The sequence below is a fragment of the Vicugna pacos genome, chromosome 1 (assembly GCF_048564905.1).
Source record: "Vicugna pacos chromosome 1, VicPac4, whole genome shotgun sequence".
NCBI lineage: Eukaryota > Metazoa > Chordata > Mammalia > Artiodactyla > Camelidae > Vicugna > Vicugna pacos.
This window is the reverse complement of record NC_132987.1, coordinates 20,586,253-20,604,563: the sequence shown is the minus strand read 5'-3', so window position 1 is coordinate 20,604,563 and position 18,311 is coordinate 20,586,253. Positions and strand designations below refer to the sequence as shown.

The window sequence follows — 18,311 nt, the reverse complement described above, 5'->3', positions numbered from 1 at the left end:
GCTGCCCTGGGCCACGGAGGCCCTTCTGGTCAGCCAAGGCCACTGGAACATGCATGTTTTCTCCAGACAGCCGTTCCCAAGACAGCTGGGTCGGGTCCCCTTGTCCTGGCTTGCAATAATACAAAGAAAACCTCAAGAATATATATATATATTTTTTTTTTAAGGAGAAAAGTAACAATAAAAAATAGACTTTAAAAAAAAACAGAGATCACATGGGATACACACCTTTCTCAACAGAGAAAGTAGCTCACGTTGTGAAAAGAACCATGCCAAACACCTTAGACTGAAGGAGGATGTATGTCACGACACTAATCAAAGAATACTGAAGTAAAACTACAGTTTGGTTTGATGTTTTGAATGAGTTCAAAGGTTTTATATTTCTTAATCTGTATTTTTATTAGGATCCACAGTCTGCTAAATAAAAGCAGTAATAAGTTTCACAAACTATTGTACAATTTAAATCTTAAGAATTTCATTTCATAAAAAATCAGGTGCATATTCCTACTGGCTAACCTAAAAACGTTGTTTTTAATCTATAGTGTAATATACTTTAATCTTAATACTTTAAAATATTTAGTCCCAGCACTAAAAATAATCCCATTTTTTTTCTGTTTTGTTTTTACATATTTTGCAAGAAAAACGTTATACTCTTAGTCAAAAAGACCCACAGGCTGATTCAGTATGTAAAAAATAATTTTACAAAAAACCCAAGACAACCTTTCAAATCCATTTTTATTTTCCTTCTACAGAATTTCTTCACACACCACATTTCTTGCGGCTATAAAGTCATTAGATGTTGGCCAGGTATCATTTTATCCCCTAAAACTTTGCTGGCATCAAAGTATGACAGTTAACCAGTGTTAAATCTATAAAATATTTACATAGCACAGCACATTAAGCTTTAGACACTTGGCAATTAAACCACATAAAAACTGGACAAGACCTCCCCATCCTCCATGTTCAGAACCAGGTGCTCACAGTCCCCATCTAGTGACTGTACAGGGTTCAACATGGTTCAAAAGGCAGCAGAGGCAACAGGCAGTTACTTCGGACGACACTGAACACTATGATCTGGAAGCACGTTGTGATGTTACCCCAGTGTCATGTACCACTCCACCTTTCTCCAAGGTGGTCTCATAATTCTGGAATGACAGGTCCAGCTGATACAAAATGAAGACAGACAACACAACATTTACTCTGTGGAGATACTGTAATTCCTACTATGGACGTGCGGTGATTTTGAATGCAACTCGTCCTAAAAACTTGTCGCGATCATCCTGGTTTTTTAGGTTGGGTGATCCATCAATCTTGCACTCAACTGTGGCTTCATTTATGGCATTGTTAGTTTCAAAGGTGACCTGGACAGCAACTAGTGGCTGTAGATAGTTCACCTGGCAGATAAAGGAAAATACATTAATTCAAATTCTACAGTAACTTTATCTACATTTTATCAAGGAGTTGGGTTTTTTGGTAAAATTAAAAACAAGATTTTAATTTATTAACTAGATCTATTATTTTCTATCCTCAACCTTTTTTCCCTTAGCTGGATATTAATTTTCACTTTAATTTTTATTGATGAAAGTGTTTATGACTGAATTTTCCTCTTGGCACTGCTTTAAATGTATTCCGTGATTATGTTGTGTTTCATTATTATTTTTTAGATATTCTATAATCTTGGTTTGAGTTTTTCCCTTAACCCAAGAGTTGTTTACAATAGAAAATTTCCACCTCCTCCTTTTATGGAAGGGCCCATTTAATAATTTCTAGTTTTACTGCATTGTGATCAGAATGTACTGTAACATATTTCTATTTTATGAAACTTTAGGATGCATTTTTTAATAAACTTTTGTGACCATTCCAGGTCTGCTTGCCAAGGATATATATCGTATTATCTATCTATTAGTATGTTTGATGAACATGCAGAAGATCTACCTTACTGGTTATGTTCCTTCTTAGGTCTCTCATATCCTTACTAATGGTTGCTGTGTAACTTGGTACAAATAAACTCATAATTGTTTTGTCATCACTGTGGTTTCTAAACACAATTCTTCACTAAAAGGAACTAGGGGCTGATTCCAGGGCTTGAGGCAGGGAATGAACCTGGAACATTGTCGTGCCAGAAAGTAAAGAAATGCTATAAAAAGCACAGGAGCATGTCAAAAGGACACAGGAACCAGAGCCAGCCTGAAGGTCTCCCACCAGCCAAATCAGGGACAATTTGAGCACCAAAATAAATTATTATAACCCCTGAATTAAATAAAAATCCATGAGAATATACTCATATAAATAAATGGTGGAGAAGGAAAAGTGCTTCCTTATAGAGGAATGCCAAGTAGTAAATGGAAAAAGGAAAGACAGAGTCAGAAAAAAACATTTGGGAACAATTCTATTGGAACTAATTCAGGAAAGAATCAACAAATGCTAAAGCTATAGGAGAAACAATTTTATAGACTCTCAAACTATTCTCCCAATATGATACTTATTGATTACAAAGGAAAAAAAGAAAAAGAAAAACCGTACAGTGGAGAAACCTGGCTGACACCACCACAACCAAGTGTTCGAGGTTAACATCACCATTAATGGGACCACTCAACACATCTCTCCTGATACGCTATTCTGAAAAGAATTTAACATTTCTTCTGAGGCATTTTTGCCAAAAATGTACAACCTACACTTATTCATGAAAAACATCAGATAAACTCAAATTGAAGAATATAAAACAACAAAATGAGCCCCCAAAAGGGCCCATACTCATCTCTGAAGAGTACAAGGGCCTGAAACAGACAGGCTGAGATGTTTCAGGCTATAGGTGACTAAAGATGCAACAGTGTAACACCTGGATCAGAAAAACACTTTTTCGTTTGCAATAAAGGACATTACTAGAACTGGTGAAATTTCAACAAGGGCTGTAGATTGGATAATTACAATAGAGTTATCAATGTTAATTTCCTTTGATAACTGTATGATTATATACGATAAAGTCCTTATTTTTAGGAAATTTAATGTTAAGAGCATTTAATGTATTTAGTATAAAGAGGTATCATGTTTATAACTTAGTGCCAATGGTTCAGGGGTTGCATGTAAATGGAGACTGGCAAGACAAATGAAGTAAAATAGTAACACTGGGAAATCCAGGCAAAGGGTCTGTAGGAATTCTTTGTACTATTCTAGCCACTTTAAGTTTCAAATAATTTCAAAATAAAAAGTTTTAAAAGTATGTATATAAAATACTATTTACATACATATTCTTAAAGAAAAAATATGGAAGAAATTACACTACAATACAGTTGTCTCTGGGTATTGAGCTTTTTTATTTCTTTACTACTTCCCTATATTCTTTTAGTTTTTAAAATTTTTTTAAATTGAAGTATAGTAAATTACAATGTGTCAATTTCTGGTGTCAGTGTTCTTCAAATAAGCACACTCTTAAGTAATGAAAGAGAAAATAGTATTTTGAAAATAATCGTCCTTTAAAATCTACTTGAGTTTTGTGTTTTCAGCTGTAGATCTGGAGTCTCCGTTTGCCATCACCATTTGTACTTAAAAACCAGAAGAGATGATGCACAAGTTACACACGTCTACCTAACCCAGACAACTGACATTTTAATACAGATATGCCAATTTCCCAAGAGTCACAACCACTTAAGAACTTCTAAATACTTACATGCAGTTTCTTTCCATAATACGGAAAATATTTTAAGTCTATGTTTCCATTGGGAGGGTAAGTGGCTAGAACTGTTGTTTTTTCACTCTGAAGTTGAAAGCAAAAGAAATCTTATTTAGGTCACAGAAAAGTTTTTTAAAAAGCATTTTTATTAAAGCAGTATCAATTATGGACAGTATGGAGAAACTACAATGTTGCTCCAAATGCAATAATTACAAGTGTATTTTTGAAAAGAGACTTACTCATGGTGATTTAAAACCTTTGACACAAGCTATGCTGATTTCCTGATATATCCTATACACTTTTCCTTGACAATCCCTTTTAACTTACAGCTAGATCTACTCATGTACTGTCTGTAAAATCTTATCTGCCTTCCAACTACCAAATGCCAGTTCTCCAGCCTGACAGCAGGAATGCACCAGTAGGTTAGGGACCAACGTATCCCTAAAATGAATGAAATATTGTGCTTCCAGACTGGAAAGGAATAGCCTCCCCAACCTAGAATGTACCACTCGGGCCTGGGAGGCAGCAGGACCAAAAGTTTCACTTGATTAACAACCATGATAACTGTAACCAGAAGGAGAAATTATGATACAGCTAACAAAAACTGTTAGGGAAAATTTAAAGTATTCGAAGAAATATCCTTCTTAACCAATTTAAATAACACATTTCCCTTGAAGTATTCTATGGCCATACGTAAAGCAATTAAAAGTATTATATGACTACTGCAGTTACATTCCACGTACTTAAAAAACTGATGTAACCAAAGAAACAGACTCTCAGATATAGGAAATGAACTAGTGATTACCTGTGGGGAGAGGGAAGGGGAGGACAAGGGGGTTAAAAGGTACAAACTACCATGTATAAAATAAAAAGGCTAAAAGAATATATTGTACAGCACAGAAATTATAGCCAATATTTTACAATAACTATAGAGTATAATCTTTAAAAATAATGAATCACTGATGTACACCTGTAACTTATATGTAATACTGTATCAACTACATCTCCAAAAAACTGATAAGCGTGATGAAACATATACAAATCTAGTATTCTTGAAATGTAAACAATTTATGCGAACTCTCATGTAACACATTCTCAATAGGCCTAATATTAATGACTAAGTTTAACACACACTGAGTAGGTAACAGAGGAACAATAATTAAAATCAGTGGCAACTTTACTAACACTAATTTAAAACAAAACATTACTAAATGCTTGAACTCCAGTTTTGAATAAACTAATGTCTGTTTTTGAAAGCAAACATAAACACTATAGCAAAACTAAGACTCTCCTGTAAGGGAAGCCCTACTCTCCGCTTACTTCACTTAGCTCTCATGAAGGAGCACGTGGACAAGTGAGTCAGGAAAGACAGCACAGAGTGATGACACCCACAAAGAGGGCACATCCCAACAGTCCAGGTCACAGACATGAGAAAAGAACAGGAGACAGCAAGGCCAAGACAAACTGCAGGAGCCACTGTCAATCACTATTCGGACATCACCCTATGTTTGTACTCCTTAATTTTAAAAAGTTGTAAGTCTAAAATAGCATTCATTTAGGAGAGAAAACAATAATCACTTACATGTAAGAGCTTTTTTACATTAATTACTTTTGTGTAACCTACTTTCCCTTAATATATTGAGCTCAGTTCACAGCAACACAGAGACGTTCCCCTTAACTGGTCTTCTCTGGGCTACAGTTCAGAGCACTTCAGGGTGTACTTCAGCAGATACCACACTCAACTGATATCTACTCATTTGGGCCAAACAACCCTTAAGTGCATGCGATCAACCACAGCGAGGGGAATGGAGGCTCCGAGTTAAGGTCACACGCTCAATTAAAGGCTCTCTCGGCTTGTACCTAGACCATAACGTGGGCAGGCTTTTACTTAAACTTGTGTTTTATACCTTCTGTGAAAATAAACATTTGGAAATTGCAAAATAATAAAATGCATATCTGAAAATGATGAGATATTTTAGGGCAAAACTACACATCACAGTTTTCTACACAATACAAATGATGATATTGGAAACTATGAACTAAGTCCAGAGCCTATTAGCACTCACTAAGTTCCACTGAAAACAAAATAAAGTTTTAAATTTAATGTATTTTGTTTCTTTTATACAGTCATCACCTGTAAATGACTTGAAAAATATAAACCAAATGTTCTAAGCAGTGGTAATCTCTGGGTAGTATTGACCTATAATTTTCCTTCTGCATTTTTCTAATTTTTCTTAAATAAAGTTTATTTTTTAAGAAGATAAAATACTGGAAAAAATTCATACATATGAGTGTTACATCTTTTGCAAGAACCATTCTTTAAAATTAAAGGCCACCTTTAAGAGCATGCTCTGTCATCAACGTTCTAATGTTTCCAGGACTCTTAACTTGTATAAAAGCAATTAAAGCAGATCAAAGTTAAGGATGCAAGACAAAATAAAAGACAAATGCATTACATAAAAAGTAATTCAACTAAAGAATTTACAGTAAAGAACACCTGATATAGGCAAACCTAATGGAAAACAGCATGGTAAAGACACACAGCACGTTTCCGTCTGTTCAGAGCCGCGTCTCTAAACTTTTATAGATCCCACCTGATTACTCCTTTGCGACTAGCCTGGGAGTAAAATGCAATGTTTTATGAACATTTCTTCCCATTTCACGTTTTTCTAAAAACAAAAATATTCCACAACTAAATAAAACAAAACCCCCATCTATTTTGGTCATTTTCTGTACTTTCCACATAACTCTTCACAACAAAAGGGACAGAAACCGAAATCCAAGTCCAGAAATTTCATTAGCATTTCCCCCAACTATTCTAGAAGTAAAGGATACATAATGGATAAACAAGGAGAAAAATCCATCTGAAATCTCAAGGGAAGAGTTACATGGAGTTGTTTATACCCGCCAAAGGCTTACAGAATGGAAACCTTAGGAGAAGAAAGCTTTTGCCCTTCTGCAAAATTCATGTGTGTATGTTTCCTTTCTTGGTGGTGTTGGCTCCATAGACCCACTGTTTCAAGAGTATCTCAGGGGTCTGCTCACATGCAGAGGCAAAATCTCCTGCACACAGGATACTGGCATAAAACCACCACTTCCACCTGGCTGAAGCCTTGTGTCCAGCCTCGGGAACTTTCTACTGGAAAGACTTGCAAGCAAGGGGGATCTCAGCGTTATACTTTTCTAAATCTGTCTTGTGGCCGTAATGTTTTCTTCTGTCTTAAAAAGGTAACACTAGATGCTCACTAGATTTTTAGAAGGATTTGTATACCAAGAAAAACTCGCCTTAGACATAGCATCTGGTTTTAAGTGAGATTCTGTTTTTTTATCCAAGTTTCCTGCTGAGCTAACTATGGCATAAGGAGATAAAGTGAATTGTCTATGATCCTACATGCATACTTCGACTCAGATGAGAACCACAAACTTCCTGGCTTTTTATTCTACACTAAACAGTGAATAAATACTCCACATAAATGAATAAGGATACTCTGAAGTGGGAGTTCTCAAAAGTGTGGGTCCCAGACCCGCAGCATCAGCAGAAACTTCAGTGAGAAATGCAAGTTTCGGGGCCTCACACCAGACCTACTGAGTCAGAAACTGCGGGACTGGGACCCAATAAGCCCTCCAAGTGATTCTGACGCATGACCAGATTCGAGAACCACCCAGCAAGAAGATCCTGGCTAAGTGAGAAATCCATTCACAGTTAAAAGGAATTACAGCTGGGTTTTTTTTTTTTCACAGACAACTTTAGAAGTGATTTCAACATAACATTTCAAGTAAGATATTTCTAACATATAACTGAGTTAGAATGCTAGTATTTCACACAACAATAAAATTAGGAATGTACAATTTAACAGTCTCTCCTAAGAACTCTTACCCATCATTTACATATCTGTCTTAGTTGCACTTTGCAGCATGGAGAGAAAACAAAAGAAATTATGAAATGAAAACTGCACAGCACTCTGGAAAAAATAAAGTAAGGATAGGAGACCAAAATAATGCCTCTACTCTAAGGAAAACGTATCATGTTTCATTAAATCTCAGATGCCATGGATATAACTGATCTATGTACTATTAAGAAAGAAAAACTCTTATACACCATTAAGACACTATGAATTATAAGGCCAACCCCAATTTCAGTGTTACTAAGCCAGAAAAAAAAAAAGTGAATCTCAGAATCAATGAAACATGGTATATCTAAATACAAAGGCCAAATATATGAAATCAAATGCACATGGAAAACAAGTCTTTTTGAATTATCAATAGCAAACAGAGAGGGGCTACTACCCCCCAGGCTGGTAAGGTTGGTGGAGTTCTTGTCTTGTAAGAATGGCAATACAATGGACTTGGGAAATGTGACAGGGAAGGAAAAAAGATGACTAATCTCGTTGGACTTTTAAAGAACTCTTAAGACACACCAAAGCTTTAACAGAAATTGGATTATTTTCTGAATACTAACCTTCAAAATACATTCTATCCTTGGTTCTCCTTGAGGCTTTAATCCAATTATCTATGGTAAAGAAAAACTGATTAATTGAAACATCACAAATGTATACACAGAACCTCTTCCTTTATTGCTGGGGACCAGGGATGGAAGGGCTGAGATGACTACTAACACTGTATTAAAACCCCGTTATATCTGCCACTTAATTTTATTTTAGAGGATTAGAATGGGCTTTTCAAGACAATAATCTCTACCAATTAGCCATCTTATTATAAACTGGGGCAATTTAGAAAATAAATCAGTTACCCAAGAATTGACCAAAACAGAGTATTGCACTTTGCTACCCTTAAAACAGAAAACAAACAGAAACTTTTAAATTTCATTGTATATATGAACAAATCATTAATGAAAATAAGAACTGCAGAGGTAGTTTAATGTTTAACTGGTCTTCATGAAAATATAGTTGGTCACAACCCTACCACATGTTTCCATAAGGCTTCCACAGAGCCCCACCATATTTCAAATCTATCTGTTCTACAAAACGCATACATTGGAAGAATCCCATTTTAAGACTCTCAGCGTCATTCAGTTCTATGTAATGAGGCTACTTAGTGTGTAAGCAGTTGATATAACTAACGACATAACTAACTCTGTATGAATGATAACATATTTATTTATTTTGTGAGAGGACTTTCTAGCATTTTGATCTTACGTGCATCTTACATGTGAATGCCTGTAAAATATAAATACTCCTCCCAAAAGACAAATACTGTTGCAACCTAAATAATAACTTCAGGAGCAGTAACTATCCCTGCCCTTGTAATGACTTTGGAACAAACTCTACCGGGACTAAATGCCCTGCCTACAAATGTGGGTAACATCTCATCACTGATTTCCCTGTGCCTGATGTCTTCCTGCCACACCTATAAAGGTCTGTCCTTATCAGCAACAATAATCTCAGACCCTCAACATTTAAAGGACATACTGACAAAGAATATAAACAGAGGACTGGTCCTAAGGGAGAAGGCACTGGAACTTCTCTTGCCTTTACACTGGAAATAGATTTTTCTATCAATCTAGGTGTTGTGAAGATACTCCCAGGAGTATTACATGGATTTAATCCTGTTAAAAAGAATACATTTAATCATCTTAACAAGCTGGATCACCTAGTTTTACAGTACAGTTGGCCCTCCCTATTTACAGGTTCCACATCTGCGAAGTCTACCAACACTGGATCAAAAACATTCAGGGGAAAAAATTCCAGAAGTTCTAAAGAAGCAAAACTTAAATTTGCTATATTGAATTAGGTATTATAAGTAGTCTAGAGATGATTTTAAGTGTATGGGAGGATGTGTGTAGGTTATATGCAAATACTACACCATTTTATATAGGGGCCTTGAACACCCCCAGATTTTGCTATCCTTAGTGGTCCTGGAACCAATCCCCCACAGATACCGAGAGATAACTGTATATGACTACGAGGACCATCTCGTGTGGATTATGAAAACCCATTTCTATTTATTATAGAAGCTTCCACAGCATTTCTGGGGAAAGAATAGGCATCTCCTTGAAACAGCTGTTCACTTGCTCCTACTTCCCTGTCTACCTAGTCTTCAGCTCCATCTCCACTTTGTTAACCTTAATTCTTGCTCTTACTACAACATCCCACTCATCATTTATTGGGCACTATGTATCAGGCAATGTTTCAGAATGATCCCCTAGAGTGCTATGGCATAATCAGAACCTAATGGTGGGGGGTGGGGGAGGAGAGGATGGAGTCTGTTTAGGAAACTGCCTTTTCTCTGAGTAAATGACCAGGAATGACCTCCCTCTTCAAGGCAGACCTTGCAGGCCTCAACAGGTTAACTGTACAAGAATACAACTCTGCAATACATCTACAGAGCAGCAAGGGGCAGGGTTGGGGACACTTCATGACACAAGGGAAGCACCTTCCCTTGCACAATGACCCCAAGACATTACTACTTAGACGCAGAGAACATTAGCTTCTTGATGTGCTAATGGTGATACAGTTCAGGCACCTCCTCTAGACCATACAGTAAAACTGCTGAGCTCATTTTAACACAATTCCACTTGTTTTTTCACTATTTAATTACATAGACATATACTATAAAAATATGCTTTGCTACTAATCCAGAGAAGGTTAAGCAAGACAAAACTTTATGGATTTGCTGTGGGATTTTAAATTACCACACAGGATGCAAAGATGAGCACTGCCCATTAATACAATGACGCTGTGGGCGTGACCACCAGAACACCAGACCCCTGAAGCACTGATCCATGCTTAAGTGCACATGGCTAGTTCCAAAAGGAAAAAGCTAAAGTTGTTTTCCTCTCTAATCCATGACTAATTTATGAACCAACTTTTTTTTCTGTATTAATTTTTCAAAGGTCAGTATCACTGCTAGCCTTTTACACAAGCTACCCCTAGGTGAGACAGCATTTAATAAATAGCTGCCAGCTTCTTAATAGAGGAGATTAGAAAAAAGCAGCAGCAGCAATAAAATATGTACATACCCTGTTCATTTTCACAAGAATACAAGGGCTTCCTTTGGAGTAGCCGAAGTCGGGGTCATCCACACCACTGCATGCTTCAAGTAAGGCACGAGGAAACGGACATGCAACGTAAACTGGACCCTTCTGTTCATTCAGTTTTCCATCAGTACAAACTGTGAGATTCTTCTGTTCTTCTAAGTCATATGCTAAAAAAGGAAACATATATGTATGTATAAATCAGCCAAGAAAGGACCTTAAACACAACCAGAAATATATCATCCTTTGGATAATATTCTTCAAAGACAAAAACAGCAACGCTAATTACTGGATAATTTTAGGGAAAGAATGTTAAGTTTGTTCCTTTAACTTCTAACAGATGTCTAGTGCTCTGCACTGTACCGCACTTCAATGATACAGAACTGGATTACATATCAATTTCTTTTGCCACCATTAGGTGGCACCAGCCATAGCTACAGCATTATCTGAATGCCCTTGATGCTCTTGGCCCAAAAGATACAAAGGTGAGGACAAGGGCATCAGAGTCTTTCCCTTATGGAGCTTACGGTGTAGTGGGGAAGACAGGTGTTAAGTATAAAATCATAACAGCAGGGCCTGAAGACACACAGGGCTATGGCAGCCCACACTACAGGGGGTGCACGGAGCTGAGAGGTAAAGGGGGACGTGTGAGTTAATGTTAGCTTACAGAAGGGTGTTTTCAGCAGAGATGGAGGTCACGAGATAGACTCGAGGATTACAACTTGAAGATGGGAAAGAAAGAAGAGTGAGACATATACAATGGTTTTTAGAAATGTGCTGTGTACTAGAACAGTGTGGACAAGTGGCACTACAGTGAGCAAGTCTGCTGTGGTCCCTGCCTCGGTGAGTTTGGGCTACTGAAAGACACTCACTAATAAACAGGTAAGACAGGGTGCCACAATGTCTCAGTAAGAACTGTGGATGTGTGGGTGTAACTGAAACCAGAAAGAGGCCACCTAAAATGAATTCAACCCAAACAGGAACCAAAAGTAAATGCATTTAAAAGGAAGTGTGGATCCTTCCCTTGGGAAAACTTTGTCAAAATTTTTGGTTTCATCTTAAATTTATCAAAAATTAGAATATCATGGGGACTATGTACCCCTGTGAAAGCCAAGAGTGACTCAGGTATTGGGATGGGGGGATGGGGGAAACTTTCACAACAGAATAGCACCTTATGAAATTCATCACTTCCTTTTGACTTTCGTGGCACAACCATAAGGTCATTTTGCAGGAAACACTCAAGGCCTACACCAGTTTCCCCCAAGGGCTTTTCCCGCATATCCCCTGCTGCTAGAGGCCAGTTCATCAGGGACCATTTTTCTATGATGTCAACTTTCACTTCTACACAAAACTGCTCTAATTACAAGAGTTGGATGACGAGTGGTCAGAATGAAGACCACTCATCCAGGGCACAATGGGAATGGAAAGACCACTGACCCAGAGAGTGTAATCAAAGAGCCCCATACTCCTGAGGAAAGCCTAACATAAGAGAAAGAAAGGTGGAAGGGGAAAGGGAACAACAGCTCAGTGGTAGAGCATGTGCCTAGCAAGCAAGAGGTCCTGGGTTCAATCCCCAGTCCTTTCATTATAAAACAAACAAACCAACCAACCTAATTCCCTCCATCAAAAAAAAAAAAAAAAAAGAGGAAAAAAAAGGTGCGGGGGAGGGTAGGGAAGATCTGAAAGAGATAAACTAAACAAAATAAAACTTGAAATTGTACTTAGTATCTAGAGGAAAAAGGAAAAAGAGAAAATAATGTATCTCTTAACAAGAGACTGTATCTTTTAAACATGAGAAAGGCATTTCTAAGAACAATGACAACTGAAAGTTTCGAAAAAGAGGGAGTAGGGGTTCAAACATTAAATTAAGTAATTAAGTAAAGCATCATCATAATAAAGTAAAAACAGAAAATAAGAGAAAAACAAGAGATCCAATATCCAATGACTAATGAATAGTTCCAGCAAGAGAATCAGAAAGCTGAGGTGAGGGAATTTTCAAGTAATAATAGAAGATAATTTTCCTCAACTAGAGAACCCAAGTCTTCATCCTGAAAGATCTCAACAAGTTTCCAGCAAAGTGATGTTTTAGAAACTGACACCAGTATACAGAACTTTTAGAACGCTAAAATTTTAGAATATTTAAAAAACAGACAAAAAACCAATTTTGCAGAGAAGAAAAAGGCAAACACAAAGGAACTAAAGTCCTATTCAACTTCATAGCTAAACTATGAACAATAAAAACAGAATTAGGTCACATTCAGAAATAAAAGGACTAAAAATTTACATTTCATGTATCTGTTTAACTTCAATTTTTTTAAACTGTGATATAACCCACATGTAACATTATATTCATTTCAGGTGTACAACACAATGAATGACTGAACATTTGTATACATTGTGAAATGATTACTATAAGTCTGTTAACAGCTGTCCCCATATAAAGCTACAAAATGTTTTCCTTGTGATGAAGACTTTTAAGACCTGCTCTCTTAGCAAATTTCAAATATGCAATCCAGTATTACTAACCACAGCCACCATGCTGCACGTTAGATTTTATAATTGGAAGTTTGTACCTTTTGACTCCCCTTCATCATTTCGTACAACGCCCAACCCCTGCCCCTGTCAACCACCAATCTGTTCTGTGAGCTTGGTTTTTGTTTTGTTTTGCTTTGTTTCTTATATTCCACATATAAGTGAGATCATGTCTTTGTCTTTGTCTTAGCATCACGTCACTTAGCATCAGGCCCTCAAGATCCATCCAAGTTGTCACAGACAGCAAGACTTCATTCTGCAAATACTATAGTAGTAATAATATATATAACGGAATATTATTCATATATCTTTTTCTTATAAAGTTACTTGAGAATATGCCATCAAAACTAGGGAGTAAATTCAGAAAAAAAGGCAGGAGCCAAGAAACAGGTGAATCCAATCCAAAAGTAACCAAGGGTACAAATAAAGGAGTCAGAGGACAGTCTCTACAGATGATAGAACAGGTCGCAAAGACAAAATACAACAAGGCACCCAAAAATGAGACTAAAAATAGTAACTCAATTACCTTCAAACTGACACTAGGGAAAGGTCTGAGTCATGTGAGCTAAGTTCTCTTCTAACATGGCAGGAAGTAAAGACAATGCATAAAAGTGATAAATCAAGAACCATCAGAAAAATATAATAAAGACATAGAAGAAAAATACAGTAAGAAAAAGGTAAAAAACATGAAGGTATTTCCTACTGGAAATGCATCCAGAATCACACAATTTCTCACAGCCTCCACTGCTCCCGACCTTGCCAAGACACTACCTCCACTCATCTGGACTCTAACACCCTCCAAACTAGCTCCCCTGGTTCCCCCTATAGTCAAGTCTCAAAAAGCAGCCTAAGTGACCCTTTACAAATTTTTGAGTGAGATGATGTTACTCTCTGCTTAAGAACCTCCATCTTGGTCACTATGAAAGTCAAAGAACTCAACAAAGGCCTCTAAGTCCTGCAAAATCGGTCCTCCTTTAACTCCCTGACCTCAGTCCCCTACTGTTCTCTCCCCACTTACTCCACCCAGCCCCTCTGGCTTCCTTGATGAACCTTGAACACACTGGACATGGTAAGCCTCAGGGCCTGGGCACCTACTGCTGGACAGTTTCATGGCTAGTTCCTTCCTCTTCAGGTCTTTCCTCAACACTCCCTTTCAATGAGGCCTTCCCAAACCACCCTGCTTAAAACCGCAACCCTCTGAACTCTTCCTACCACCCTTCTCTGTATTACTTTCCTCCACAGCACTAACTACATTCTAATACCCCACTGGATTATAAAAATTCCATGAAATTTCTCATTTGTTCATGGATAGAAATTAGAAGAGTGCATGACACAAAAAAGCCCCTCAAAATATATTTGTTGAATAAATTATTAACAGGACTGCAGCTAGCAAGGAGTAGGGCAGGGAACTACTGTTTTTACCACAGACCTTTCTTTACTATTTGGTTTTTAAACCATGGATTATACTCTCACAAAAACATCTATGAGTTATTCAAATAGTAAGTGGGAAAGAGCTTCAGGAAGGTAGCCAGTAGAAGATGTGGGATCAAGAAGTGTTTGACTTGAGATAGGAGACAGTTGAGGATGTCTGCATGTTGACAGAAAGGATCCTATAAAGGCATGATGCTAAACATATGTGAGAAGGACCTGCAATCAGAAAATATTCCTGAGACAGTGAGAGGGGATGAGATGCAAAGGATGACAGGGACAGGGGGCCTCAGGTGAGATAAGGGTAGCTCCTCTGGTCAGAGCAGGAGGATGTCAGACAATGGCTGCAACTGAAGGTGTGTTTCACTGGTAGTGAGAAAACAGAGGGAGTTTCCACCAAGTGTTTCTGTTTGCTCTTGAAGTAGGAAACCAGGTTACGTGAAGAAAGTGAGTTAAGGGGGAAAAGGAGCTATAGGCTTGAGTAGAGGTTGGCAATAATCCCTTCAAAGAATTATCCAGGGAAATCCAGGGTTTGCCAGGGAGTGGATCAGGTCCATTTGAGGGAGGTGATCAAGTACTCACAATGCTAATCAGTCCTCCAGGTCAGGTGCAAAGGAAGAGCTCCATCCAGGAATTAAATGGTTTCAAGTAAGAGCATCATATGGCCCCATCCATTTGCAAGTTTATGACAAAGGGACTGGGAGGCAAGGGGTTTTAGAGTACTGGCAAAATTAAAAATGAAATGGAGGGGGGGTTATAGCTCAGGTGGCAGAGTGCATGCTTAGCATGCATGAGGTCCTGAGTTCAATCCCCAGTATCTCCTATAAAAAATAAATAAGTAGACCTAATTACCATCCCTCTCTAAAAAAAAAAAAGAAATGAAAAACTATGGGACTGATAAGCTTGACAAGAAGGGAAGCTGGGGGTGAGTCAGGGGGCTGGGATAAAACAAAAGGGTCAGTGAACAGGAAGTCCCAATGAGGTAGAAGAATAGTGAGGGCAAGTGAAACAAGGAAAGGAGGTCATCTTGGGGTAGCCCCATCAGCGATCTTGGCAATGGAGTCCCACGTGTTCTCAGGGCAACTGCAGGTGAGGGTGGCTGAGGAAGAGCTGAGGCGATCAAGAACCAAGAGGTCAGGACACTGATGATTATTTGTGTGAATGTTAATACCACGGAGTTAAGCCAAGCAAAACAGAAGGGAAAACTGGGCCAGGATGGCTATTATAAGCCAGTTAACTCCAAAAAACTCACAACTGATAAAGACTTTTTTTTAAAAATGATAACCACCATTCTTTGCACCCACCACCATAAACACTAAATTGGATCTAAAGACCCAAATACTTAGAGGCATTATTTTATAATATAGTTTTGCTCTATTAGTCAAGTACTTTTCATTTCAATGCAGATATAAATGTTATGTCTCAATGAGCTTACTGATGTAATTATTACAGGAAAAACATCAAATCAATTGCCCGTTAGGTTTAGGCCCCTGTGCTTTCCGTAAGTTAGAATATTCTCATGACTAATCATAATTCCTACTTGCCAAGTCCTTGGCTGACTGTGTTTTAACAGAAAGAGAGAGAGAGAAAAGATAAAATGGACTCTTAAGAATAATGTTTCTAAGAAGTAATCATAAGTTGGTACTGGTTTCTGTAATAACTAAAATCTTTCACCTTACTCTAAGAAAACATACTTACGCTTTAGAAACTTCTTAAGGTCATCAATGTACCCTTTATACGACTGTGGATCAGACCTGCTGAATGAATAATCCAAAGCAGTCACTGGTTTTGGAAAAACCATAAGTCCTATAAAGAGATAAAAGAAAAGGGGGGTAAATTAACTGTAGCAAGTTCCTTTCATCCTTTCTCCTTACTCTTACCTCTAAAAGGGACGATCTCAGTAAATTATGTGAAAATTGTGTTCACAAGTAGGTTGAAATTACTGTGAACTTCCAACTTCTGACTTATGAACTACAGACATCTAAAATGAAGAATGCCAAATCTTCAAAATCACCTCACATGTTACCAGTTAGAAACCTCCTCTCAATCTGATTATCTAGTTAATTGGAACTGCCCTGTTTCGTACTTTAAAAGATGCAAATTTTATTTTGTACATTCATTTTTCTAACACACATTTTTAGGTTATGTCTGAAAAAAAAATCCTAAAATTTTCCCTAGCTTCAACATTTTCCATGTATCAAAGTTATTACAGAGATCACCCTTGCATTGACTTTAAAAATAAATAACAAGTGTTGGTTTAGTTTTCATTAAAATTGCTGGTCACAGACCTCTAATTCATTTTCAGTGAGATCCAGATTCTTTCAGATCCTAAATACTTGCCTGTGTTATCTGCATGGCTCTTGAGTTAAACTAGGTCGGGTGCTACCCAACAATGGCAGAGCAAATCTTATTTACTCTACATGCAGCACAGAGGAGCTCCAATTAAATTCCCCAGTCCACCACTTCTACATGCCACATCACTTGGTTTGGATGATCCCATATGGCTATTTTTCCTTACCACTCTACCTACTGCAAAATCACTGGTAACTTTCTAATTTTTTTAAAAAATGCTCAATGTAGGAATAAAACTTGACCATCCAGTATATGGAGCAACCATCTGTTCATGTCTGAAACTGTTTTCATTGTTACGGTTTTATAGCAGAAACAAGACACAATATACTGTAAGTAAAAAAGTAACAGAATCAACCCAGCTTACACAACTGTACAAAGACATCTAACTTTAAGAAAATCCAACTTTTTATAAAACATCCAGACGTAAACTAAAGAAATTTTTAAAGAAAAATATAAAATTATCTATGTTCTATAAATGAAGATTACATTCCTTAAGGGATAAATTTCCATGGGAATTTTTAAATGACTCAATTTACAAAAACCTTTGTAGATCTGAATGTCTAAAACTGAGTTTCTGATACAAGGCACTTCTTAGACCTTGCCGAGCTAGCAATGCTCTTGGAGCCTTAGTTCCTGGTATTTAACAGTCTGCATGAAACTCTTAAGTAAAAAACCACAGCAGGAGTGTGCAGTACAGCTGCATTTTTGACACAGTACACTTCATTCCTCCAAATAAAGTCTTGGCTTACCCAAAATCATGAACATAACCGAATGTGAAGACTGCAATAACTCTTACCTCTTCACAGCGTGCGTGTGCATGTGTATGTGTGTGTCCACAGGGGCGGGGCAGACAGCATATTTATGTGATATGTATGTATATGTTAATATGCATGCCAATTTCAAACTAGCATTTATTTTACTGGGCACAAACACATTATTGAAATAATGCCACTTAAAAATAAAACTAATATGGCCATTGTTTAAAAAAGAAAAGAAAAGCTTAGAAAATAGAAGTAGAAAGAAAATTTTAAATTACCCATAATCCCTTTATGAAGAGAAAATCATGTTTGACAAACTAGTGTATATTCATCTAATATATAATATGAATGTGTGTGCATCTATATTTATTTAAACTAGTAAGGTTTTTGTTTTTGTTCGATTTTTGGAGGGAGAGGGCTCATCAGGTTTACTTATTTATTTTATTGATGGAGGTACTGAGGATTGAACCCAGGACCTTGCGCATGCTAGGCACGTCCCCTGCTACTGAGCTGTACCCTTCCCCCTTATGATAAGTTTTTAAGTACTACAATATACTTGGTGAATAATTTTAAGGAACTC

The 18,311-nt window shown here is 37.3% G+C and overlaps 1 protein-coding gene across 1 annotated transcript in view; it reads right to left on the bottom strand.

Annotated features, from left to right (window-relative positions):
* Positions 1-714: 714 nt before the first annotated feature.
* The window catches only part of ATP1B3 (ATPase Na+/K+ transporting subunit beta 3), a 37,825-nt gene continuing 20,228 nt past the window's right edge, over positions 715-18,311 (bottom strand). Inside the window, exons 3-7 of the mRNA XM_072958476.1 lie at positions 16,320-16,427; positions 10,647-10,831; positions 8,127-8,177; positions 3,665-3,751; positions 715-1,391 (exon numbers count right to left, since the gene is read on the bottom strand). Of these exons, the coding sequence (XP_072814577.1) occupies positions 1,221-1,391; positions 3,665-3,751; positions 8,127-8,177; positions 10,647-10,831; positions 16,320-16,427 (602 nt within the window). The 3' untranslated portion in view covers positions 715-1,220. The remainder of the gene's footprint in view (positions 1,392-3,664; positions 3,752-8,126; positions 8,178-10,646; positions 10,832-16,319; positions 16,428-18,311) is intronic.